The sequence below is a fragment of the Boleophthalmus pectinirostris genome, unplaced genomic scaffold (assembly GCF_026225935.1).
Source record: "Boleophthalmus pectinirostris isolate CB_2022bp ecotype Guang Dong unplaced genomic scaffold, ASM2622593v1 HiC_scaffold_18, whole genome shotgun sequence".
Taxonomy (NCBI): Eukaryota; Metazoa; Chordata; class Actinopteri; order Gobiiformes; family Gobiidae; genus Boleophthalmus; species Boleophthalmus pectinirostris.
Genome location: NW_026571133.1, coordinates 18,845,970 through 18,872,219, shown reverse-complemented (window position 1 = coordinate 18,872,219; position 26,250 = coordinate 18,845,970). Strand labels below are relative to the sequence as shown.

Here is a 26,250-nt window from a genome sequence, read left to right as displayed (position 1 = left end):
CTGCTCCCGACTTGCTTCAAATGGGGTCCGTGTAATGCAGAGATAAATTACTTCCTGTGATGGGAGAGCTAACCTTTGACCTATTGAGTGATTTGGTGATTATTTGGAAACTGCTTTTTACAAATTTTTACTTTTTTTTTTATGGTATTTACAAATTTATATAAAGTTTCAAAATGAATAGGTAGGAGCAGAATTAAGTAAATTACATTCTAGCTGTCTGTAGTTGTCCCCGTTCCTTCAATCATTTAGTTATAGTATGACTAATTCCCTGTACAGCAGATGTTTTAAAAAGAGGCAGATGTCTATGTTCAAATGTTGTTTTCTAAGATCCATCAGGTTTTCACGCACTGTTGAATGTTGGATGCAATGTTATTAAATACAAATTAAAGCCCACAAGCAATGGTATAGTGTAACTGAATTTTGGTTTATTTTTAGTTGGATGTTTAGAAGTGGATATTGCTGTATTTTAAAATTTAACATATAACCATAAGGGAGATTATCTTGATACTTGATAAATGTGTAATCTGACTGCATTTAGTGTGAAACTTGAACCACAGGAAAATAAGAAACCCAGTATATGCTTTTTGTGTTTGAAGCCATAACCACATTTTGTTATGGACAATCGACTTGATAGACTACTATAAAAACATAGACTACTATAGTTCGCCCATAATGTTTTATTAATACAAAGTTGTTCAGTGGACAGTGGCAAATAACAGCCACATAATACATTTGGATCAGTTCTGTCTTATAGTTATAGGAAATAAATGCTGTTTTCAGTCTCTCTGCACTGATATCAATTAATATCCGGTATCGGCAGATATGTAATATCTGAATCACTATTGGAACTGAAAAAGCCTTAAGAAATCATGCCAGCTGTCATGAATCTTAGTAGGTCCTGGACCACAAATTTGAATGAACACAAATCACATAAAAACAAGGAAAAAAACTCAACCCTAATTTCCTCCATTAACAACAAAATATCTGTCTTATTCTGCACATGTATAAACATGTTCTGAAAAGTGATTCTTGTATTAGTGTGTCTTTCATATTTTTCTCTTTTTGTCAACTATCCCAGAATGTTTGAAACGTGAACTTTGAACAGGATCCTATTATTAAAACACAAATCAAATAACTTATCGTAATACTTCAGAATAGTTGCAATTAGTTGGATTTTTTTCAAATTGTTCAGTCCCTACAATGGACACATACTGTGTTTTAGCTTTGTAATGAATCCCACTTAGAAGTAACAGCAAAAATCTCTTATTCATCCCTGCTGCTGTTTAGGTTTTTTTGGCAGCAAACAGCCAATTTGCAAGTTGGATGGAGTCCAGGACTTGGGAATACTACAGCTTATTCAAATGCACTAAATTGCTAACGAGCAGTTTTGTAGACGAGAGCTGTTTGCAAACTATGCAAAAAACATGTAAGCAAATTAGGGATTTACCATGAGCAAATGAGGAGGTGGGAGGGTAGTTGCGTAGTAGTGTGCGTAGTATTGTCAAATTATAGTCAGTGTTTGGTTGTAACACATAAATAGGCAGATTGAAGTTTATGTGCTTGCTGAATTAGAGGATAACTTATTACTTGTTGGTGGTGTAAAAAGAAGCAGTGAAAAGCAGGAGATGTGTGAACGTGCTGAAGAAAAAAAGGGAACACCCATAGTACAAGTGCTATGTGTGAATGGGATTTTCTCTTCAGCAACGTCATGGGAGGCTGAAGTGAGAATAGAATTTCTGATGCTGCAAAGGTCCCAAGGCAAACTGGGATAGTCCTTTGTGTCAAATATCCCAATTTAATGCTGGTTTGTTGGTTTTTACCACATCATATCCTTCTATAATAATAATAAACAATACTACATAATACTTGTATAGCACTTTCCGAGATACTCAGAAACAAAGAAACAAACAAAGACAAACAGAAGAAATAAGAAAATTAATGGAGGTGGATTAGTGGATTTAAAGAGATGGGTTTTCAGATCTTAAAAAGCAAAACAAAACGGTGAGTGTGTATGAGTTCTGACGAAGCACTTTAAATGCATGATACTTTATTATTAATGCTTACAATTTCCAACACATTTCAAATGTCAGCATCCATTATTCAAGAGTCATATGTAAAATTATGTTCCAGTGGCGAATAACATGGGAAAAGTGTAGTTACTAGTGAAGCTAGTAAGTTGGTATTAGGGTGATAGGACAAAGAAAATTGCGATGTCTCATTAATTGATTCTGATTTGCTTTTATTTTTGTGCTATTTAAAACAAACACAAATTGCTTTCAGTATTCATTTTCTGAACATAAACAAGACAGACTTTTGAACTAAGCTCCAAACCCTGGTTCACTGACAGAGGATTGGCGGTAGTCTCCTTAATCAAAAAGTGCAGAGCATATCATTGACAATTAGAGAGAATCAATCTTGATCTCAATTAAAATTCAGTCGCACAAACTTCCTCGTTGTATTTGCAGAATTTTATGAAAACTGGAAGTGGGATGCAGTCTTAAATTGTCAAGCAGTATGTATTGAATTCCTCTTCCATGAAGCAGTGCATATAGCTGAGTGCCTGAGGCTGCAGTCATGTCTGGATATGAGATACTTTGAAGTGACAGGTTTGTCATACATGAGCTCACAAACTCAGCTGTTCTTTGATGTCCTCACCTCCTGCTAGGCTCCTCTCCGCATCAGTACCATGAGCACGTACCACACAACTACAAACAAATGCACCATATTGTTTGCTAATGATATAAGCAGTGAAGTTGAGGATGGATAAAAGTTAATTTCCGGATGGTATTCTGGAGGAGGTTTGTTTCTTCTTTGTACATACTTCTTTTTCAGCTATGTGTTTAGTCATGTTTCTATGTGCATATAGAAAGTACTCTGTTTTTGTATCAAATATTAAAACACAAATGTTCAATATGTTGTGATTTGCTGCACACAGTAGTAATATGGAGGACTTGATTGCAATTCTATTAGCACACAATCACAAAAGTCAGTGGTTCAATTCAAGATCAAAATAATACATGCTGTTATTGTGTCTATGAGCAAGACACTTCCCCCATTTTACATGGATTTCAACATTTAGTCATTGGTGGTTGGAGGAGCCTTGCTTATGTCAGTCTACCCTATGGGCAGCTGTGACCACTGAAGTAGTTTACAATCACCAGTGTGGAGTGAATGGATAATGCAGTGTAAAGCCATACACAAAACAAAACACAGGATATAAATCAAATGCATTATTTTATTAGTAATATGTCTGTCATTAACAGTTCAGTGTAGGGTATGTGTATTGTAGGGTGTAGGGTATTTAGGGTATTTTTGGGGTCAATATTTATCATGGGTTCTTTTTCTTTGTAGAGGGTTAAATTGAACTTCTATGACTTTTTTTTTATTTTTTTTTAAAATAATTTTATACATATATATACTTGGGGATATTTCAGCTTTATGGCTTGTTTTCAATATGATCATTTATAGTCTATATTTATTTGAAGCAATCAAATTTTGTTATTGTGACAGTCCTAGTTATTATTAATTCAAAGATCTTTTCTAAGATATAGTTAGCTCTCAGTTTCACCTTGTACTCATATAGAATCCCCTTAATCAATGACCTCCTCTGCGTGATGCTGCAAAAGCAAATGTACTTCCTATGTGCACCTCTCTTTATCTTTGTTCCCTTTTTGATTTGGTCTTCACCTTTTTGTCATTGTTGGTTGTTCCTTTTGATACTGCGTGTGTTTCATTCAGCTGTGACTGTGCTCAGGTGCCCATGTATTACACACGTTCCCATCTAAATTGAATCCTGGTTTACAAAGGGTTTCCCAATATCCCACCATTTCTGTTTCCTTTGAAGGCACCGCTGTGCTTTGATGTGTCTGAACTGCTGCAATGTGACACTTGCTTAATATTGGCATGGAAAAATGTGCACTTCTCAAACTCCAATTGACTGCTTTCATTTGAAATGAAAGTTATTAAATGCTTACTAAAGGTACTTTTTAGATACACCTAGGCCTGTCACTATAATTACAATATCGACTTCAATTTATGAAAGCTAAAACAATATATTTTGGGCTCAGTATTTGTCATGGGTACAGATTTTGGTAATTTTTATTTGTAATATAAAACTTGAGCTGTAGAGGGTTGAATAAGTCACTTCTATGGCTAATTATTAATGCATTCTGCTATTTATTTGTTGTAGTTCATTAGTTTTAATCATACTGCCAATTTAAAAATAGTTTACTGGGATTATCTTGCTTCATTTTAATTGTGTCTGTAGCTTAAAGTAGTTTCAATACTATTGTTTATCATAATATTTATTTGTAGCAATATCTCTATCGTTCTTCAAAATGTGTTAGTGTGTCAGGCCTAGATTCACCACTTTTGTTAATTGTGTATTTGTAAAGTGTTATTTGAATTTTTGTTTATATATTTCCATTTTGAGAAGTCAGAACTTGGCCCAGTATTTCACCCTGAATTAGAAGATTGCTTTCAGATTTAGTGAAGTAAAAGTAGAATGTATCCACATTAAAATGTACTTAAGTAAGTACAGATACTTATTTTTTTAATTAAAGATGCACTATGTAACTTTTCAGGTGGAAGGTACATTACCTGCTTGTCTCCATGGAGATGTTTTTGCTTTGCTTTACCACAGTATACTCACAGTATGACAAGAAACATATAACATAGTTTATATATTTTTCAGGTTCAATTACACGTTTTTCTTATTCAGAACAAAAATAATAAAACATGCATTCTTACTGTGAGTGGGATTGACTTTCCACAGATCTGGCCCGTAACTTAGTCTTGTGGTGTCACCTGCTTGTCTCATTGGAAATGGAGATGTTTAATGCCATTCTGTGTAACATTTCAGGCAAAGCGATAAATCTCCATGGAAACAAACAGGTTAGACAGTGCAGCTTTAAGAATACTTTAAGAATACTTTAACAATGCTTTAAGAATACGTTAACAATGCTTTAAGAATACGTTAACAATGCTTTAAGAATACTTTAACAATGCTTTACAATTTTTATTTCTTACATTACACCACTACATGCATCTATAGTTTGTTTTTGACACTTTGTATAATGACCATTTTCAGTGTTGATTGATTTGATGTGAGGCAGAGCTATTAGTCTGTAAGTGAAACAGAGTTCAAACGCAGGGCAGTATCGCTCTGCTGCTGGAGTCCTTTCATGATCTGACCCCAGTAACTTCTCTGTTTGAAAAGTGTTTGCCCTCAGCACAAAATGAGACAATGATGAGGTGATGATAACATGCCAGCTGATGAACGTGAAATTAGGCTTCTTTGCAGGATATGAAGACACAATGTTAGAGGGGCCTAACTTCATTTTGCTGCTGATTCAGAGGTTAATGGAGGAGATGTCGTCTGTACATTGGATTACTCTGCATAGACAACGCATTCCAGCCTGAGCTTCTCCTCTGCATTATCTAATCTCAGGTTACCCACTAATTCTATTGAAATTTGACTGGCTCCTTAACCCGGTTTCCAACGCACAATGGAAAAGTGCAACTGAGTGGAGGAATGCGAGACTGAACAGAGATGATAAGAAAAGCTCATTATGGAGGGATTTCGCTCAGTCTGAAGTGAAATTGCAGCTATCGTCTTTCAGTTGTGGTGTGGGGGTGTTTTGTGATTTTTGTTTTATGAGTTTTCTCTACATGTTGGTCCACATTTTACAGTTGATTTTAACGGCTTTGCAGCAGTATTAGTAAACATACTGTAGTGCCCAAACCAGGATTCAGCGCTCCCATGAACACTTCCTATTAGGAACACGAGGACTAGCAGGTTAGCTATGTCCATTTACACAGTCTACATCAAGGAGCCATCTCCAGATCTTGAGGTCCAGGATGCCAGGAGAAAACCACCTCCACCATCTGCAAACTCTTCACAGAAAGGTCCAGACAGGCCAAGAGTTGAATCCAGAACTTTTGAAATAGCAGTGTTTCATTTGGTATTTCATATTTGTTTACTTCTCCTGTTACACAGAAGCGAATGTACATGTAGCAATGTTATAGAGTGCAGAAAGAAAACACAACACCTCAAGCTGCCACCTCCTATCTCACAGTAACCACAAGTTTGTCAATAACGATCTAAGAGGCCCACAGACAACAGCCTGTGAGTAGCTGCTTGTATGTAGTATGTCCAATGAAAAACTCTTTGTACCATACGTCCTAATGAGAGCTTGTACACTCAAGTAAGCAACAGCAGTGTTAATGTGCAGCACGCTGAAGGTCGCTTGTGTCCAGCTGCCTGCTTCAAAAACAGCTTCAGGCAGTTCATGCAACATTAGCCGTGTTTCAGCTCATGGACATTAACAACAAGGCTCTTTACAAGTGGTGCAGGGACCACTAATCTAAGGCATAAATTGAAGGATAAAAGAAGGTCATCTCTGATTAAAGTGCATATGACAGGTTCTGATGATTGTCATTTTTTTACTTAATTTAGTAGAATAAAACCTGTTGTAAATATAAATGATAGTTTTACACAAATCAAGAAGCAATTTGCAAAGAAAAGGTGAAAAACATGTTTTAATTTAGAGAGTCCCACACTGATGATGTCACGCTGGGGATAATTATAAATCTAAAAGTTGACAGTTTACAATTTTTTGATACTTTTAAACTTAATTTCAACAAAAAATAAAGGTTTTGTTATATTTTTATTCATCACTTATTCATTTCTGTGCACATTCGAGGAGTTTTGACCCTGTGTATTACATGGTTGCTAAGCAACAGGGAATTCCCTATCATGATGTCTTGATTTGCAAATAGGAAGTAAAGTTTTAAAGCTAAAAAACTGCCAAACTGGGAAAAGAAAAGTTAAATCTTAAGTAAAATCTTAATCTGATGGTCTTAAGTGTGTTCTAGTGAAATTAATTTAGTGTCTGTCATGGACACTTTAAAGGTGCTCTATGCAACTTTTCTAGTGAGGGTTTCGTGATATGCTTGTCTCCGTGGAGATGTAATTGCTTTGCCTGGAATGTTCCATAGTATGGCATTAAATATATCTATCTTTCATTTATTCAAATAGGGATACTAATTTACATCTAAAAATGAGTGGAGTGGGGTCCCTTCTCCACTCCATTTGACCTGTAACATGCCTTGGAAGCTTCATCTCCTTGTTTCCATGAAGAGGTTGTACAAGTTTAATGCTATACAGTGGAATGTTTCAGGCACAGCAATGACATCTCCATCAGTACAAGAAGGTTGTGGACCGGCTAGCAAGAAAGTTACCTTTGCCAGTGCACCTTAAAATTTATGCAGCTATAATGAAAAACATCACAATGCTTAAAAAACAAATGTTATTTAAAAAAAAAAAAGCTACAGATCTCAAAAATATCTCTCAATATTTAAGTTCAAGGTGGTCTATTTTTGATTTGTCTGTTTTCAATTGCAGGCTGTGCTCTGCCCTTATCATTTGTCAGTCTGCTCTTTTTAACAAGCAATCTCTCAGAGCGGCCGTATGTAGGTCAGTCGTGAAGGGGGTCAGGAGAGCACAGGGATCAATACACACAAACACACACACTGTGTACACTGATCATGTGGACAAATGGAAACAAGCAACAATATTAGCCCAGTCTGGGGTGTCCTGGCACTTGAGCTCTTTGTTTTATTGATATGTTACTTTTTTGTTTTCAGCCAATGAGCAGTGTACTTCTTACGACGATGCCAAGCCAGGATAAATGAGGAGGGTTAAACACAAGAGACATTAAAAAAAAAAAAAATACAGTGTCAAAGTATTACAATGACACATGCTATATTGTTTGAGCAGAAGTGAGTTGGTTCTATTTCTAAAAGTTAACATAAAAATACGGACAATAAGCAAATTCAATCCAATTTCATTATATATCTAATAGGACGAGTATTCAAATTGCAGACTCAAGTTAGCTGTGCTCAACAAACTAAAATTACTATTAAAAGAAATGACTTCAACATATTATCAATAGTAAGATTTTAGCAGTCTGTGCAACAACAAATTGAGTTCTTTGTCCGGCAGCAACTGCATTAATTCAAATTTGATAAAAAGGGCATAGCAGTCAATTTAGATGTAACTTGATTTAGTATTTCAGCCCAAAGCACCAAACTGGCTAATTAGCGCCTGTGTGACTTGCTCAGAGCATTGCATGTGCAATGAAGAGTTCATATAATTATTGCCCTGGGAAAACCCCAGTCATGATCGACTCTCTTCAGCCATGGTCACTGTGTGTGTGCGTGTGTGTGCGTGCGTGTGTGTGTGCGTGTGTGTGTGTAAATGACTTAGATTTTAATTTTCTGTAGATTCATTTGAATATGCAGGATTTTGTAAGCAGGTCAGCTTCTTCCTTTGCAACTTAATACTTAATGGTTGCATTACTGGTAAACACTCCAGAAACAATTTTAATGTCTTCATATCACCCACATACATATGTATCACATTTATGAGTGAATTTAGCAATAATATGAATTTTCACTGTAAATTCTAACTCTCTCTGTCTCTGTCTGCAGCATGTGGAAGGGCCTGAATGTCAACTGCACAGACAGCTCAGGATACACTCCCTTGCATCATGCCTCGCTCAATGGACACAGGTAAGATACACGCTAATGAGCTTTTGACTGTTTTGTGGACAGTTTCAGGCTAAAAAATAAATAAAAATGCATCTTTAAAATTGTATGTAAAATGTAAGAGCCTAAAAGCTTCTATATGTCATTGTTGTAAATAAAATTTCAAATTCCCTTTCATTTTACTTACACGTACTTTCACTTACTTACTATAGTTAAACACAGATCAATCATAAAAATGAGAGAATAGCGAACTATTGTAAATTGCATGTTCAGATGGTTACTTGGTGGATTAAACACAACTTTATAACCACCAATAACAGACAGTAGTTGTAGTACTATCTCTAATGAGTTTGTATAATTAGCGTGCGTGGCTAAAGTCGGTTGGTAGCTGCTTCTTCACCTGCTCTGTGGAGAAATAGATTAGACTGGTGGATTAGATTAAAGTCCGTGCGCTACATGGGCCGGCGGAACTGAAGGATTACTACTGTGTTTTGGGGGCAATTATGTGGATTTCCTCCCTCAGCTTCATTGGAGAATTGGGAGGCAGGAGAAAGTGGGGAGGCAGGAGGGAAAATTGGGCTACCACAAAAGCATCAGTCATTTAGTATTTGGTTGTGCCATAAAACACAGTTACAAGTAAATGTTTCATTGAAAATGGAAATATGCTAAATAAATACAAAAAAAAAAACTATAAGTGTAGTTTTGTAATATAACTGTGTACTATTTGTGCAATTTTCAACCAAAACTATTATTAACCATTTGTTTTAACAAGAAAAGGTTTAAGATTACATATCTTGAAAGAACAGAACACATGCAGATTTTGTTGAAATGTTTCAATAAATATGTTGTTTGGCCCACGACTTAGTCCCAGTCTTTAATTTTGGCCCTCTTTGAATTTGAGTTTAACACCCCTACAGTATGGCATTAAACCTTTCTATTTTAATTTAGTTTAAACCAAGTTACAGGTCAGATCTGTGGAGAGGCAACCTCGCTCACAATCAGAATGCCTGTTTTTCTAGGTATGTTTGAACCATAAAACCACCTGTGATTTAATAAATGTAATGTAGAGCAGTTTAATGTCACACTGTGGAACAATCCAGGCAAAGGAATGACATATCCATAGAAACAAGCAAGTGATGGACCCCCAACCAAAAAGTTACATAGTGCACCTTGGATTGCCATATAATTGTCTCAATATCATCTGATAATAATAATGCAAAACATTAAAAACAGAATAAATAAAAATAGAGAGTGCTCATTTCTCCACTCCTGTTATATAACTCATTTTATACATTCACCTTTGCTGTGTTATATTCCCATACTGTTCTCCTGTAGAGCTGCCTATACATTATTAAAGTGAACAAAACTGATCATTAAGCCGCTCAGGTGCAAGTTTTACATTGCTACCAGGATCTTCTCTCAGTGTGTCCTCCTGACTTTCTACATGCAAATGAACCGTTGGCCTTTCCCCTCTGTAGAAGGTGATTTAACCTGGACGCCATGGAATATAAAACACTTTTCATTTAATTATTTATTTTTGAGCAGGTCAATGAACGCAAGAAGAAAGTAAATATACGTGTATACAGTACAATAGTACACATATTTCACATATCTTATCTAAACTGAGTGTCTTTCAGAGATCTGTAAACAATACACTCTTTTGTGGCCTTTACATCTATGAATGTCCTTCATTTTTGACTGAACTGTTTCCCATTGTTAGCAAGTTCATTATCATTAATCTATTTATAATCTGTTGATGAAATTTTGGTCCACCTCTCTTCATCTAACAGAAACCAAGAATTCAAAAAGCTACATATTGAACAATTAAAAATGACAAAACTTACTCTCCATTTCCTCAACTGCCTTATAAGCCCAGAACACATTATAAGATATTTTATAACCGTAATACGTTTACTTCTGATCGAGAATCAATGGATACAATTCTCAAATACAGGAAATTCTCTCAGCACCAGGACTTTGACATTTCAACTCGATATACAAAATAGAAAGCACATGTTTTACTGCTCGCCTTTTGGCATCACTAGTTTTTGATCAATAGACTGATGCTATGTGTATTGTTCTTGGTCTTATTGATAATTCATCTCTTACAGCAGCACTCAGAAACACAGTTAGAAAAAACCTGGCTGCATGTCACATCATATATTGCTCCACGAGGGCATTTTTCTTTGGCTGTGGTGGAGACGAGGAAATTGTTTCTCGCTCGAGTGGAAAGTGTATGCCATGATATAGATTCACAGTCTTATCATTAGTTCTGCTGCTGTCTTGGCTTTATCTGTTGATTTATTGATCGTGGTGCTCCTCTGTGACTCAGGGAGGTGGTGCTGAGGCTGCTGCAGTTCGAGGCCTCCACCAACGTGGCAGACAGTAAGGGCTGTTTCCCTTTGCACCTCGCTGCCTGGAGAGGAGATGTGGACATAGTGCGCATCCTCATCCACCATGGCCCCTCCCACTGCAGAGTCAACCAACAGGTAAGTAACTAACTGTACTACTACTAACATAAGTTCTATTCAAATTTATTTATATAGCACATTTAAAACGGCTTCAGAGGACCAAACTGCTTTATATATTATTATATTATATTATTATTATATTATTATATTGTTATTATATATTATATTATTTGTGTATTTGATATGAATTGACACCAATACAGTGACACAGCTTAAAAATATGAATAATGCTAATAATTAAAGGTCACATTTTATCCTGTTTATGTGATTGTTTTTAGTATCACTACTTGAAAGTATGTTTCAAATTAATTTTATCAATTAGTATTAGAATTTTGATCATTTTAACAATATCTCAGTAAATCACTCCATAAAATCTAGCACCACCACTGACACATAGAAGTATCTGTAGTTTTCTACAGATATTAAAGGAAGTAAGCCTTCTTGGGTTTGATGGGTACTGTTCAAATATTTTTGTCAGAAAATGTCCAGTTGTTTTTACATGTTCTGAATGTGTCAAATTGAGTAAGGTTGTGCAAATATTGCACAAATAATATTGCAAATAACTACAGAGAAAAACACCACCTGGTCTCATGTGGAAGGTAAAAGGTCCATAGGTGGAGTCATTATGACAGCTGTCAGACTAAAGTTTGAGCCTCTGCTCCAGAAGCCTCCAGGATGCCTCTGCTGTCATTTCTCATCAGCAGAAATGACCTTTCCCTCTTTACTCATACTGTGAGCTGTGCGCTTACAGCATAATGATTATGTCATGTTATGCTCTCTAAATAAAGCTTTGGATCTAAACCTAGAGGCATTGTAACTCAGCTGTGCCATTAGAACATATACTATGCCAATAAGCACCTTTCTCTGTTCAATAATTGTCAAATGGTTTTCTTGCCTGAGTTGTTAGACCCTAATTGCTTGTTGTGATAAATGCTGGCCCTCCAGGAGCGAAGAGGTTTGTCAGCACGAGAACTAGACCATTTTTCTTTTCTTTTTCCCTGTCAATGATTCGGAGCTGAGAGGGCTGCACCGATAGCATAGGCACACACAATGTACTACTGATTGAGAAGAAACTGTAGTACATGACACTGTAAGCACACTGGAGGAAAGGTCAATGTATTGGTCTCCTGAAACTACTTTCTCAAAAAGGATAAAATATGTTAATGATTATGATCTAATCTCAAGCAGAAAAATGAAATTCTGAATGGATAGAATTTCCAGCAATAGTAAATAATAATGTTAAAACCTCTGTTGGACCAATGTTTTGTTTTCTAATACAGATTTGTGACCCACTGCTTGTGTTGCTTTTATCTCATACCCTATCCTGTTTTATGACCTTCTTAAACCATGGCACCTTTAATACGTCATTACAGATTTTCAAATATCCATTGTCCCTGTCAGTGTCCTCTTGTGTTGCTGTGCAGGTATAAATCTTTTGGTAAAATTTATGAAGCGTTTGTTGTGTTTACGATGTCTAGGCTCCATATATTTTGTCTCTGTGCCCTGTCTGCAGTTGGGAGCAAGACCTGCATACATTACATAGGATGATATACTGCTATCACTCTCACCTAAGGGCCACCAGAGCTCATTCCCCTGTTATTCCCCTGCCCACACAGTGTCAGAGGTACATAGTGTGTATGTGGAAGTGCAAATACTATGTGCTGTGACTTTTCATTAATGGGCAATATACAGTGGCTTCAGGACCTAGAAAATGTCATATTTATTCCTAAAATATTTTCATTGCAAAACATCCTATAATTATGTGTTCAATCTTCTATGTTTCTGATCTATGTTATAATGTTGTTTTCTTTTCACAAACATACCTGGAGTTGTGTTTTGTTTCATTCACACAAACCCTGCATATTTAGGCTGAGTTCCTTCTAAATGAAAACATTATGTTCCACCTTGTGATGTCATGTGGTAATACAGGAAGTGCTCCATTGTGTTTTTAAAGTCCATACACATTCACTAGAATCAATAAGATAATTTCAGCCTTGGACTTGCCAATCTATACTGTACAAAAGGTAAAACTACCACTGCACAACATCTCAATGTGGAACATAACATTTTGAGCTTTGGGATAATAGGATAATGCATGTGAATGAAAAAAACACAACTCTTGACTTAAAGCTCACAAGAATCAATTCTGCGTAATATAAGACCTTTAATATCTTGCTATAATTGAAGTGTGTAAAGTGTGTAAGTGTAAAAAAAAAAAAAAACTTACTGAATCCACTGAGGCATCAAGAAGCAACTTTGCTCAAGAAGAGATTAGGAAATTGACTAGGCTACTTGTAAGATTCATTAAATGGAGGATTACTGGAGGTAATTGGATACTATTAGCCAACTCCAGAAGAGTCTTTGCTGCCTAATTGGTCCCAGCAGTGTTGATTCACACCTGTTTTTGTTTATTAGGGTATAGCCCTGTGTTTAAGAGCCAACAGAATGACCGTAAACTAAGTGTGAGGCCGTGTGATGGACTGTGACAGATTGCTGCTCTCTCAGGGCTGCACTATAAAGCTACAAGGCCAAATGCATGTTTCAGCTTGGATGTTGTTGTGATTACTGCGCCAATGTGGACGTATAAAGACCTCACTCGCTTCAGACACAACAGTTTAAAATTGATTGTTTTTTATGGGCAGATGCCTTTGTAACTCTTTTAATCTCTTCTCTGGTCTACCTATCAAGTAAAAACATTTTCATCCTGCATTACACCTTGTACCATCAACACTCAGTTTCTCTCATCTAACTTTACACTCTCTTTCACTGCTATGGTTGTCAAAGTACTCTGTGCCAGCATAAATTTTCAGAGCTTTTAACCGTGTTATAGTTGTTTCCCCTCGCCAAGTACTTACCTGAAGTTGTTTTTGGAGTGATTTGTGTGTGTTTGAGCAACCTTTAATCACGTATTTTCAAGATGCCATATTGCCGATCAACCCCATTCTCTCTGCCACAGGCATACGGCCACTGCTCTTTACTTACTTCATTCTCCAATTATGTTTTCTTTATCTGCAATATATACGATTTGGCATTTTTGGTACAGATGAAAAAGAAAATCCACTACTTGCTAGCGTGATGAGCATCTTCTTTAAATAAAGGATTCTTGTTTTGTGTAGAAAATTACATTTGATGGTCTGAAAAATCATCATTGTGGTTTTGGAATTTGTATGAAGTACTGACTAATCCCTTTCCTTATTAACAAAGTCAAGATTAAAAATGTTGTATTGTGACACACTATTATTCACTACAAACCTCTTTGGGTATTTATGAGTCATTTACCAAGTATTCATTTATACAAACTTATCTTAACCATTTCAATTGGTTTTCTCAGACTTGATCTACCAAATATAATGAGCAGTCCCTCTGGTTCCCACATTTATGCTATATCCATCTACAAAAACAGTAAGCTCTGCTCTCTCTGTCTCTTAATCAATATCACACAGTTTTGCTTGTCTCACTGCTGCTTTGTGAACCTGCTGCCTTCAATCAAAAACTTTATTTTTAAAAGACACCAGTTGCTACTCTTATGGATTTGAAAGTAAGGCTGCACGACATGAGAACAAGATGCAATATTTGATTACTGTGTTGGTGATAACAGTATTATTGTGATATTTTGATGTACTTTTTTGACATAAGTTAAAATTAAATAAAATAAATTAACATGTATTCCTTTACTTGTCAAACCAGTGTGAATATGAAGACTTATAGTATGATGAATCACATCTGCTTTTTATCTCTTTATTAAAAAGTTAAAAAATAAACTACCCGATTTCTACCTGATAGAGAGCTTTGTGTGTTAAACCATGTTAAAATGTTGTTACCTTCTCAAAAACATACCTGGGATTGTGATTTGTTTCATTCACATATTTTTGAGTAACCCTATTATTATTCGGTCTACATCTCCAAATCTCAAAATGCTCTGTTCCACCTTGTGATGTTATGAAGAGGTAGTATTCAAGTTAACTTTTTACATTTTGTGTACTAGTGAGTGGCAATTCCAGGACTGAAATGATCCAAATTATTTTACAAAGGTATATGGAGTTTAAAGGTGGAAGGTGGAAGTGTTTTCTAGTTGAGAGAACAACTCAGCCAAAATATACAGGGTCCGTATGTTAAACATGTGTGAATGAAACTAAACATTGATGAGGAAACAACATTATAACAGTGATACAGTATATTGTGCAGCCCTATAGTAAAAAGTTAGCCCTTGCCCCGTCTGCCAGCAGATCAAAACTTATAACATCACCCGTCCTTTTAGTCCTTAGCTTCTAAAACCTGATTGAACGACAGTAGCTTTGACATGATGAAAGTGATAATGAGAATGACTGAGCAGTTTAATTGTGCAGATGACACACAGACAGCTGGTTTCAAAGATGAGCCTCTCTCTCTCTGTATAAGCACACTTGGAGCAGACAGGGCTCTTAATGAAAAGAGTAACGAGATAAACAGCATCAGGACATCAGTGTCAGCACTTTCTTATGATGAAGATGATGCTGAGTCAAGACGTTTCATCTCATAATGTGCTCACAGTTAAACCAGGACCTTCCACCTGCTATTACTCCCACTCTTACATACACACAGCATAGCAGCAAGTCTCAGGAGGCGAGTAACCTTATGTCTTATGCCATTTAGTCATTATGTAATGGGTAATGCATCCAAATGAACTGTTCTCTGATCTTGGTGCAGACTCATAAACCTTGTCCCCTGAAGGTGAAAAACCCAATTCGTCATACAGATGATAATTTTCAACTTAGGATAAACTCAAGGCATGACATGGAGATTGGAAAGTTTTGCTAATTATGCTGCCAGCAATGCTGAACTTTATTTGTCACATACACAAATACACACAGTAGACTGTGTAGTGGAAGTCGTGTGTATCATCCAGCAACATAAACATGCATACTTCAGTCATAAAATTATTTAAAGAATTATGAGATAGACAACTACAGTGCAAAGGTATAATAAAAAGACAAAAATGTATTAATATTTCAGCTTCTAAGGCATACTACCAAGTACAATGTTTTAATAATAATTAGTTGCAAAATATACACCAAAAATGTTAAAATTTGCTAAAAATTCAACTGGGCTAAATTATAATTTTTTTTAATATCTGCACTACTCAAGAGGATTTACAGACCATTTTACAATCCATATTCAAAATCACTGAGTTGACAGAACATCCATATATTAACACTATATATTTTTAACGTGTACTTGTATACTTCACAGTATTTTGTGTGGGAAACATCTCTTCTTTCTCATGTTCATGTTCATCATGGTCATCTATCTGAGTGACAGAAAAGGTCAAATATACCCTACGTATGTCCCGCTGATGCTGAGCACAGACTGTTTTCTTCAGCAGATGCAAACAGGATACTGGGTGAAAGTTCTGTTTCCAGCTTTGACATTGCACCTCACAAAATGAGCACATGCGGTTTCGCTCATTAGGCTTACATAATACATGATTTGGTTTAGAAGGAAGTATTAAGTGCTATTGGGTGTGTAGTATTTCTTGCCCCGTATGTGAGCATTTACAATCTTGAACAACATCCTCCAGGTGGAAAAGGCTCTTCAGGCTGTGTTGAACTTAGTTTAGTGGGTCACGCTTCAGCTCGGAAGTCATTTTACAGTGCATGGTTGTGATTCCAAATGAAAACCACATGTTTCCTGATAGACAACCTGAACATGACCACACTAAGGAGAAGCCCTGGGAAAGTCCTTGGTCAGACTCAACTAATTTGTGCTGTCAAAACATAATGAGCCACAGGGTATTTTTTTATGAATCATTTGTTGTCTCATGTAGTAGATTGTTAAGCAGGGGGCTTACTAATTAAACTTTAAGTGAGTCATCTAATGTTGAACCAAAACAAACCCAAGTGTTGATAGTAGTGCAGGGTAGACGGTGTGAAAAATCTGTGACTGAGGTGTTATATAAATACAGAAAGCACTACTTGTTTCTTCTTGCACAATAACAATCATAGATCAAAATTCTGCCATATAGGATCATTCCTGGAGGTACAGCATGCAGTAAATGTTTTCTGGCACATATCGTGAGCAGGTCAAACGCAGCTTACTTTAATAGCTCCCATGGTACACTTTTGTAAAAGAAATGGGTCTTCCTATTTCCCAAGTGTTATATTTAAACTGCTTGGACGGTTTTAGTTTGAGCTTGAGATGTGTGGAGACTGGCGAATAGATTGCTAGATGCTGTCCTTGCTTTATCATGACCATGCATTACATTAGCACCTGCAGAATAAACAGCCCTAAATACATACAAAACATTTAGAGATACAACCTTTAATTTCTGACACTAATTCTGATTAGTGGTTCCTAAAGTAAGGGCCGCAAAACACTGACCAAAGCATTGCAAGATAATTACAGGATATGATTTTAATATTGTGACACTGTTTAGTCTGCTGCATAATTTTGTGAAACTATGTAACACAAGTAGAATAGGGAGCTTTGTCTTTATGTTCAGCTCCTTCTTCCCAAAAAATGATTGCAAAGTTATCATTAATTTTATTTTTGCAGTGGGGTTCCTGAGAGGGTTGCATTGTTATTTTTGGGGTCCCTGAATAATATGGGAACCCCTGGTATAGATGAGTCAGAGCATCTGCTGCTGTCACAATTTGACTGCTACAGATGTGCTTAAAATGTTTGCCTATTACACTTCCCATGTCAAGTATGTCAGATTTGCTTCCTAATATTACACAACCTGGATGTAAAATATAAATACAATTATGTTCTTCCATGTATTTTGAATATTACTTTCCTTGTAAAAACACCGTGCTTGACTTGCTCCAGTCTTTCTCTGCCTCTTCTTTGCTCTCTCCCCAGACGTGAGCTTAGGCGGCTGGGATCATGAGCTTCAGTTGTGTGTAGCCAGGCTCATCCCTTCATATCACACTATGGGCATTACCGCGTTGTATGCTTGAACAAACAGCTTTCTGCGCCTGGACTGCTCCGGTCTCACTGCAACCTCTGTCTGTCTGATAAGGCTGGCATGTTTGCATTGCTGTCATTGTTCATTTGCTGATAAGAAGAGCTACGTATAATCACACACAAATATATATGTATATATACACAGGATACACCTATGCTTTTTTATTATGTTGTCTGTGATGATTCCCTCTTGTCATGATAATTACATCGATTTCAGTACATGACAGATGGAACAATATGGGGTCAATATTTATCATGGGGACATTTTCTTTACACTGCTGTGAAATTTTGGGTCATTTTTTGGCCATGTGATTAGATTTGAGCTGTAGAAGGTTGAATTAATAACTAATGACATTCTATATTTCTATAACTTCTCTTTATGAATACAAACTAATCACTAAAGTGTTTCAGCTGTTTATTTGTTGCAGCTCATGTATTTTTAACAATATTGTCAGATAGTTTTTGTAGAATAAATCTGCTTTAGGGTTATTGTGTCAGTGGCATAAATTAGTTTCAATATTATCGTCTATATTTACTTCAACAATGTACAATTCAACACTTCAAAATTTGTTATCATGACGGGCCTAGTTCCCTCTCCTCCTGATGTTCATTTTGTAGATGTATCATAGCTAAGCTGTGCCAGTGTGTGCCGCGGTATTAGTAGATGGCTTTTGCTCCAACTCCAATCAGCAACAATACACCTCATGCTAAGATGAAATCGAAAAACTGTCAGGCGCCGTTTAATGGAAACGTATAAGGCTCTTTCAGAAGATGGAGGCAGGACTTTCCTCTGGCTTTACGCTTCTGTCAGTGTCTCCTCTCAGACAAAAAGGAGGCTTTTCCCATCTTAAACTGTCAGTGAAAACAGCAGCATGTCAGGCTAACAAAGATTCTCCAGGTTAAACTGAAATCAAAGGTTTAAAGTATGCATTGTCCTTGTCTTTCAAAAGATCATTTGTCAGTATTTAGGCACACCTGGTCCTCACAGTAAGAAAGATGACAACATGCAAAAAGGGCATACAGTGCCTCTCAGATTATTTACAATACCATTTAACCTTTTTATCTGATAGTTTTCATGTGTTATATTCAGTGCGGGGAAGTAACAGAATCCATGTACTGAGAATACATATTCTGAATTCTAATTCTGAGTAACTGCATTGTGGTATAGTTATTTTTTCATTTGGTGAGATTCAGAATACAGTCACTTTCCTAAAATCAAAGGAATACATGGTGGTATTCGATCACCCAATTTAGGCTTCAAACTGCACAGAATTAGTGATTAAAATATAAAACAAAGCTCTTATGGTGCGTGCAAGTGTGATTTTTCCTAATAAATGCATAACAAAAGGTGAAACAAATATAAAGCTGTTTTCAATCCTATGTTGTGTGTTAATACTATAATGTGAATACAACCCTGTGTGCAAGTATTCAAAGTATTCAGAATATTCTGACTGGACAATCTCTCAAAAATACATTGTAATGCACATATTCAGTATTTAGTTTTCTTTCCATCACTGGTTATATTTATATGTGTCACACCAGTAAAATGTACAACAAGAACATCACACAAACAAAACTACATGCAATTCTATTCACCTATGCACTAATTAGCATAATATTTTTTGATTGTCAGTGGTATCCTAACTATTGCATTATGTAATGGAGATCTGCATTGAGAATGATATTGACTAAAGAGAAGGGACCTAGTGGCAGCTGGTCACACATTAACACAGTAAACATGCTTTATTACTCATAATGCACTCAATTACAGTGTATAAGTAAGATAGATGTGCACCAGCATGTTCACGAGTGCAGTTATTGTGCATATACTGGAGCTCCTATCAGCCGTGCTCCGGAAGCGTCCACTTTAACATGAATGAAGGGGTGTGTGGAATGCTCGGCTCTGATTGGCTGTGTGGACCAGGCTCTCACCTCGCTGTGGTGCGCCTGCTGCAGCATCACGTGTGGCACATACAGTAGGCCTATCTCTCCATCTCTGAGCTGTGCTGAGGAGAAGGAGGCAGAGGGAGAAGAGGGGAGGATGAGAGGGAGAGGCTAAGCTCTGGGGGGAAAGCGAGTAAAAAAAAAAAGCATGAGAGATGAGATATGAGCAGCACAGTGTGGTCACAGTGTTTAGAAATGTTATGCAAGAGAAAGATGGGCTTTCAAGGCTGGAAATGCAGCAGAGAATATATAGGGAGGAATGATGATTGGCATGGAAGAAAGTAATGGCTATTTTTCTTGTGTTCATTTGTTCAAGTAACGATCATTCTAAATCATACTTTTTGAAGATTTTTAGAAATACTACTAAAACAAAACATATACAAGATATATAATATAAAAACTGTAATTTCTTGTGCACTATTGTGGGTTTCATACATAAGGACTGCTTCCTGATTTGAAGGATTTGATAAGGCAAAAGTCCTCCGTCGTCATACCAATAACAGTTCAAATCCAAATAGTATAACTTTTGAATGGGGAAAGGCCCTCAAAAAATCCATCAAATCAGGAAGAATGGATTTACTCAAGGAAGAATGGACATTTACTCAGTAGCGTATCATAGCCAGACTATTCATAAAGTATACTCAAGTTCTACAGTGTAACTAACTACCAGACAAACTAGTCTTAACAGTTTGTTATGCAGTTTCTCATGTTATGTAACCCTTACTTGTTTATAAAAGGTTGTATACGTCCCTGATGGTTTGAAAGTCATTACCCATCTTTCCACTCGCGGTTGGCAATCCCTGGAGATCACATGCAATCTCCATATTCTTGACATGAGTACTCCAAAGAGCACAAAGTTCCCACAAACATAATAGTTTTCCTCATTTAAAATCACCTTTGTTATTGTCAAAATGCTGGGACACGATGATGCATTAGGTTGTCGCTGTTATTTTAACTTAACACAAAATTGGAATTTACTGAATGGGAACACAAGACTCAGTTTACTCAGCATTAAGAAGTTCTCTTTCAATATGTGATAGAAACTTTGTATGTGATTGTCACTAAAATAGACCATAATAAAATAATAATAATTCAAAGTGGCATTTTAAATTAACACCTTTAGACATTTTTGCTTTGATAATGACATACTATTCATGTGTGAATGTGCACTGTCGCATTCTTTTCTTTTAAAATCAGGATTTAGTGTGTATGACAGATGGTTGTGCCTCTCTACTTTTGACTTAATTTGGTTGGATTATAACTATTGGAAATATAAATTATAGTTTTACACCAGAAGCAATTTGTGAAGAAAAGTTGAAAAATATGTTAGAAATTACATGAATTGGAGAGTTGAAATGTGCTGAAGTGTATACATTCTGTGTTGGCAACAATTCCCGAGATCGAGGATTTAAAGCCGGAACAAAGAAAATGTTTGGTGAATTTTATCAAGGGGAAGGACATCATTGCCCGTCTTTCTATGGGATTTGGCGCATTACATACGTCATGACCAAATAGCAGCAGTTGGTTAAATTTAAAAAAGTATCCGCCTATCGTCAAGAGAACAAATCCTAATGCTGCAAGGTCAGACGGTTTCCACAAGGTGAAACCAGCTAATGAATCAGGCTATGAAATTGTGTCATCACAATTCCACAGCAAAACTCCTCTAATGTACACAGAAATGATTATCTGACAAATACAAATATAAGACCTTTATACCTTTATTTTGTTGAATTCATGTTTAAAGTATCAGAAAAAATGTGTTTCCTTCACGTAAATTGTGCCACACCTTTGGATAGAATTCTTCCTAGTATCACCTTCATTTACACAAAACTGACCCAGACAGGTGCTTGAGTTTGACGTCATGGCTTCACAGCTCTTCGCTGATTGGCCAGTACGTGGTCTACAACTTCCAGAGTTCTTGCAAACCATCTAGTGTATTCTGATTCCTGACGTAGTCACTGGAGAGGAATGAAATTGAGCGGAGCCACTTAGTGGTGCTAGCCTGGCTAATGATTTCCTACCAGGAACTAAAATGTTAAACCTAAAAACTCCGTCATAGGCACTTTAACCAGTGCTGATCTGAAGTGGGACAAAATCTAGCAGATACAGCTGTTGATACATAATTTAATACCATGAACTGAGAAACACATGGTTTTGACAGTAGTTTACGTTATACATACAGGAAGCACTGGTAAACCTGACATCCCTCTTTCAACTCTGTCACGCTTTTGTACATGTTCAATGAATTACTGGCCATAGCAAACAGTTTATATGGCTTCTGTAGCAGCAACAAACTTCTTCTTGGATTTCTAAATTTTTCAGTGCCCCTAACAAAGCCATATCAGTTTCACCCTTTCATCATTTTCAACTTTGTTTTGTTTTTGATTGTGTGTTTGACAGAACCATGAGAGGGAAACGGCGCTCCACTGTGCTGCCCAGTATGGTCACTCGGAGGTGGTGTCTGTGCTGCTTCAGGAGCTCACTGACCCCACCATGAGGAACAGCCGTCAGGAAACTCCCTTGGACCTGGCTGCGCTCTATGGACGACTGCAGGTCAGACTTACTATAATTTTTTATTATTATTTTATCATTTATTTTCTTTATTATTTTTATTTACATTTTATGATTATTATTTTTTTTTGCTTGCCTGTCTTGCCTTTTTTATGGGTGTTTGCGTTATGTTACAGCAAATTATCACACTTGAAGAAAAAAACTATAAATTGCTAATCACTATTGAAATAAATATAAATTAAACACAATAGGGCAGCACAGGATATGACAAACAAATCTCCATCACAACTCAGGTTTGCCCAATTGTCAAAACATAAACGTAAAAGAATGTGTTGTCATTCTGAAAGTCATTGTTGTATTAGTTTATTAGTGCATTTGCAAGCCTTCTCTCAAATCGTAAATGTGCACTATGTAACTTTGTAATTGCAGCCTTTGTGATTTGATCATTGTGCCCACTCAATTGTGCAGCCCGTACTTCGTATTATTAGAAATGTTTTTTGTAAAAATACCATTTAATTCTAAAATAGTGGTTCCTGTATGATTTACGAACTAAAGGTTGACATATAGGTGTTTGCACGCTGCATGATTATTGTTTAGCTAATGACATAATTCACAATTAAAAGCAGGCCTACATTTCAATACATCTCATGACCAAAATTATATTCACTTTGAGGCCAAAGGTTACACATTTGTGTGTTTCCCACAATACACAAGTAGTGTTCCTTTGGAGTGGACCTACTCTCAGCGTTTGTGTCCAGACAAACCAATTTAGAATCACAGTTAAAAATAGCTTCTTGGCTTTGGCTTTTACTCAAAAGTGTCTCTAGAGAACAACGCATACAAGTGTACTGCAGTCAGCGAGAGAGCCCATAGTAAGATGACACTAGTGGAAAAAATGCTAAATAATCAAAAATAAAATAAAAAATTCAGCATTTTTACATCTTAAGCTTCTGATATGAAAATTGCAGGGGTACTTGTGGACCTGTGCATGTTAAATGTCAGATTAAACAGAGAGTGGTTGGCAGGTTAAAGAACCATCTGGTTCCACCATCTGCCCTGTACCAGGACAACAGTGGGAGTTAGCTAAGACAAGACCACAGAGCAAGAACATGACTGTGCAAGTAGGAGTGGCTAATTTGAATATGTCATGTACCTGCAAACATGTAGTGCAACATATCCCGTTCAAAAGGCTGTTGTCTGAAGTGAAATATAAAAGCTTGATATTTTTCACAAATCGCCACACGTTCGTAGGCAGTGAGTAATTGCATTCAAGCTCTACAGGTTTGTCTGAAAGTGAATGAATAATTTATAAAGGCAGCAGCATGGTACTTCGCCCTCACTTGCTCTGCATATAAATGAAGGGAAATCCCTATGGCGAGAGATACAGCTGTGTGAAGATGCAACCAACAGGGCAAAAGTTTAGCGCAAACACGGCACAGACGCATAATAAAAGGGAATCTACCGCTGAGAGGACTTATTAAAGACCTTATAAACCACAATGGTAGATCTACCTACACTGATGCCATGGTAGGACCTCCCACTGTGAGGGTGATTGGCAGTATTTTTAACTCAACATCTCACAGAGGGAACTGTCTGATATAGCATGATTAAAAATAGCACATACCACAACCTGTACTGTAATTGCCCCCTCTCACAATGGTTTAAATAGAGTGACAAATCTGGCTCAGGGGTAACTGACTTTAATGAGTTCCTTACATCTTATTAGGGTAAAGGATAATCTAGACTGGTGTATCCAACATCTTGCAATGGAAGATTTTTTTTTTGTACAGTTTAGAATATTTCACCACTAATCGGTATTTATTTGATTTCACAGTTGTAATTTTTGTCTGTATTTAATGAGCCCAATTTTCAAGATTTAGACAATACTACACTCTTTCTACTAAACTTTCTAAGGAAAAGGCACAATACAGTGTTTTTATGTAATAATCAAATATAATTTACACAAAATAGTAGTAGTTTCTTTAATACAATGTGTATTAATAGTGTATGAGTATCTACTTTCGATATTAGTTTTAGTGTCATAGTACTGACAGCCATGTGCGTACTGACTGACTTTAACATAAAAAATAAAACCTCACCCACAAACCTAACTTACCTGCTTAACTAACTAGTTTAGTAAACATGATCTTTTTATCTCTAATATCTCTGTCGTTTTGTTCATGGGCAGGTGGTCCGCATGCTGGTGAATGCCCACCCCAACCTGATGACCAGCCACACGCGCCGCCACACCCCTCTGCACTTGGCGGCACGTAACGGACACCACAGCACCGTGCAGACGCTGCTCGATGCTGGCATGGATGTCAACTGTGTGGTGAGAGGAAACTCGACTTTGATCGCCCTCTATTGGGGACTAAAGGGAGATTTATGAGTGTGCTGCGCAGACAGAGCAGCCCCAGGCACTGTGTTTTCTCTGTCTCTGTCCCTTCATATCAAAATAATATCAGAGTACACAAGAGGAGAATAGCATTACATCTCACAAAATGTCCAAGAAATAGAAAGAAGCTTTGATTTATCTGTCCCATTTGAAAAAAAAAAGCTGCACTAACTTTACTGTGGGGCCCACTACCTACTTGTCTCCATGGAGAGAATGCCTTGAAAGTTCCACAGTTTGACATTAAACTCACATTTATCCAATAGTAGTATTAATCTTCCTCCAAAGTCTGAACTCTGCTCCAAACCAAACGCTTTTACTGACAGAGGATTGGCTGTAGACCTCTCTCAATTCAAAAGAACCACATGGAAAAGATCTGCACAAAATGTTAAATCTTATTTCTTTGAGGAGGAAGACTTAAGAGATATATTTCTCATGCATCTACTACTATATCTTGTTCCCTTTCATCTTGGCACATTGTGAATATTTAAAAAAAACTATCTTTGCTTCAATAAAAGGGAATTTAGAAGTTTGTTTTGATTATTCTGAGTAGGAAGTTTAAGAGGAGAAAGATTGATTGATCTGTTACTTAACGGTTCTTATGTTGTGTTTTAGAGCCGCTGTCCCTGAAATTTGTGTCGGTATTTTGTTTTTGTCTGGACAGAAAAAATACCAGAGTCTGGGGTATTTCTAGGTGGTTTATTCTTGCAAAGCTTTGTTAGAAACTGGTATGGTCTACTGCTTTTGTTTCTCTCCTCCAGAGACGGCAGTGTGCACCAAGACATTTGGCACAGAAGTAGCACTATTAGCATAAATAATAGCAAAAGACTTTGCTAATACTAACAATATTTGATTGCACTGACCATCTGAATAATTACTTTGCCAACTACTTACACATATATACATGTGCATGTATGTATGTATGCCTTCAAAGGTGGTTGATGTAGTAGATCTTTTTAATTCCCAGTATACAAAATAAAGTGAATGTAACCCAGGGCATTGGACCCATGGGTGCAATTCCCAATAGGCCTCTATGCTCATATATTGGAAACATGCCTGGCTCTTGTGGACTGTGTTTGAGAGTGTGGTTTTGGCTTCCTTCTGTTGATGAAAACATGAAGAAAAGATATCTTCCAAACCTTCGCACTTTGACCTATAGAATTTTAGTCAGCCTGATAAAAACTCTGATATTGTTCTCATATCACTGTAATCAGCTATTGCAGCTGTGACTATGTTAATATTATTAGCACAGTGACGCATTAAAGGATCACTTTATCTTGTTCCTCACCCAACATCAAAACAAAAAAACACATTCTGCAAGTTGGTGCTCACATGAGGAAAGTGAGTAAAAATTTCCTAATAACTGCTAATGTTGCTTTGTCACTATAACAAATTTTGAAGTGTGAAATATTGCTGAACCAAATAGACGATAGTGATAAT

At 36.6% G+C, this 26,250-nt stretch overlaps 1 protein-coding gene across 4 annotated transcripts in view; it reads left to right on the top strand.

The window, feature by feature from the left end:
- The window catches only part of anks1b (ankyrin repeat and sterile alpha motif domain containing 1B), a 167,278-nt gene that overhangs the window by 36,530 nt on the left and 104,498 nt on the right, over window positions 1-26,250 (top strand). For 3 of the 4 annotated variants that reach the window (XM_055153438.1, XM_055153436.1, XM_055153439.1), the window contains exons 2-5: window positions 8,494-8,574; window positions 10,883-11,039; window positions 22,308-22,460; window positions 24,607-24,750. In XM_055153438.1, the coding sequence (XP_055009413.1) occupies window positions 8,494-8,574; window positions 10,883-11,039; window positions 22,308-22,460; window positions 24,607-24,750 (535 nt within the window). The remainder of the gene's footprint in view (window positions 1-8,493; window positions 8,575-10,882; window positions 11,040-22,307; window positions 22,461-24,606; window positions 24,751-26,250) is intronic. The other variant, XM_055153440.1, reaches the window with a different exon arrangement.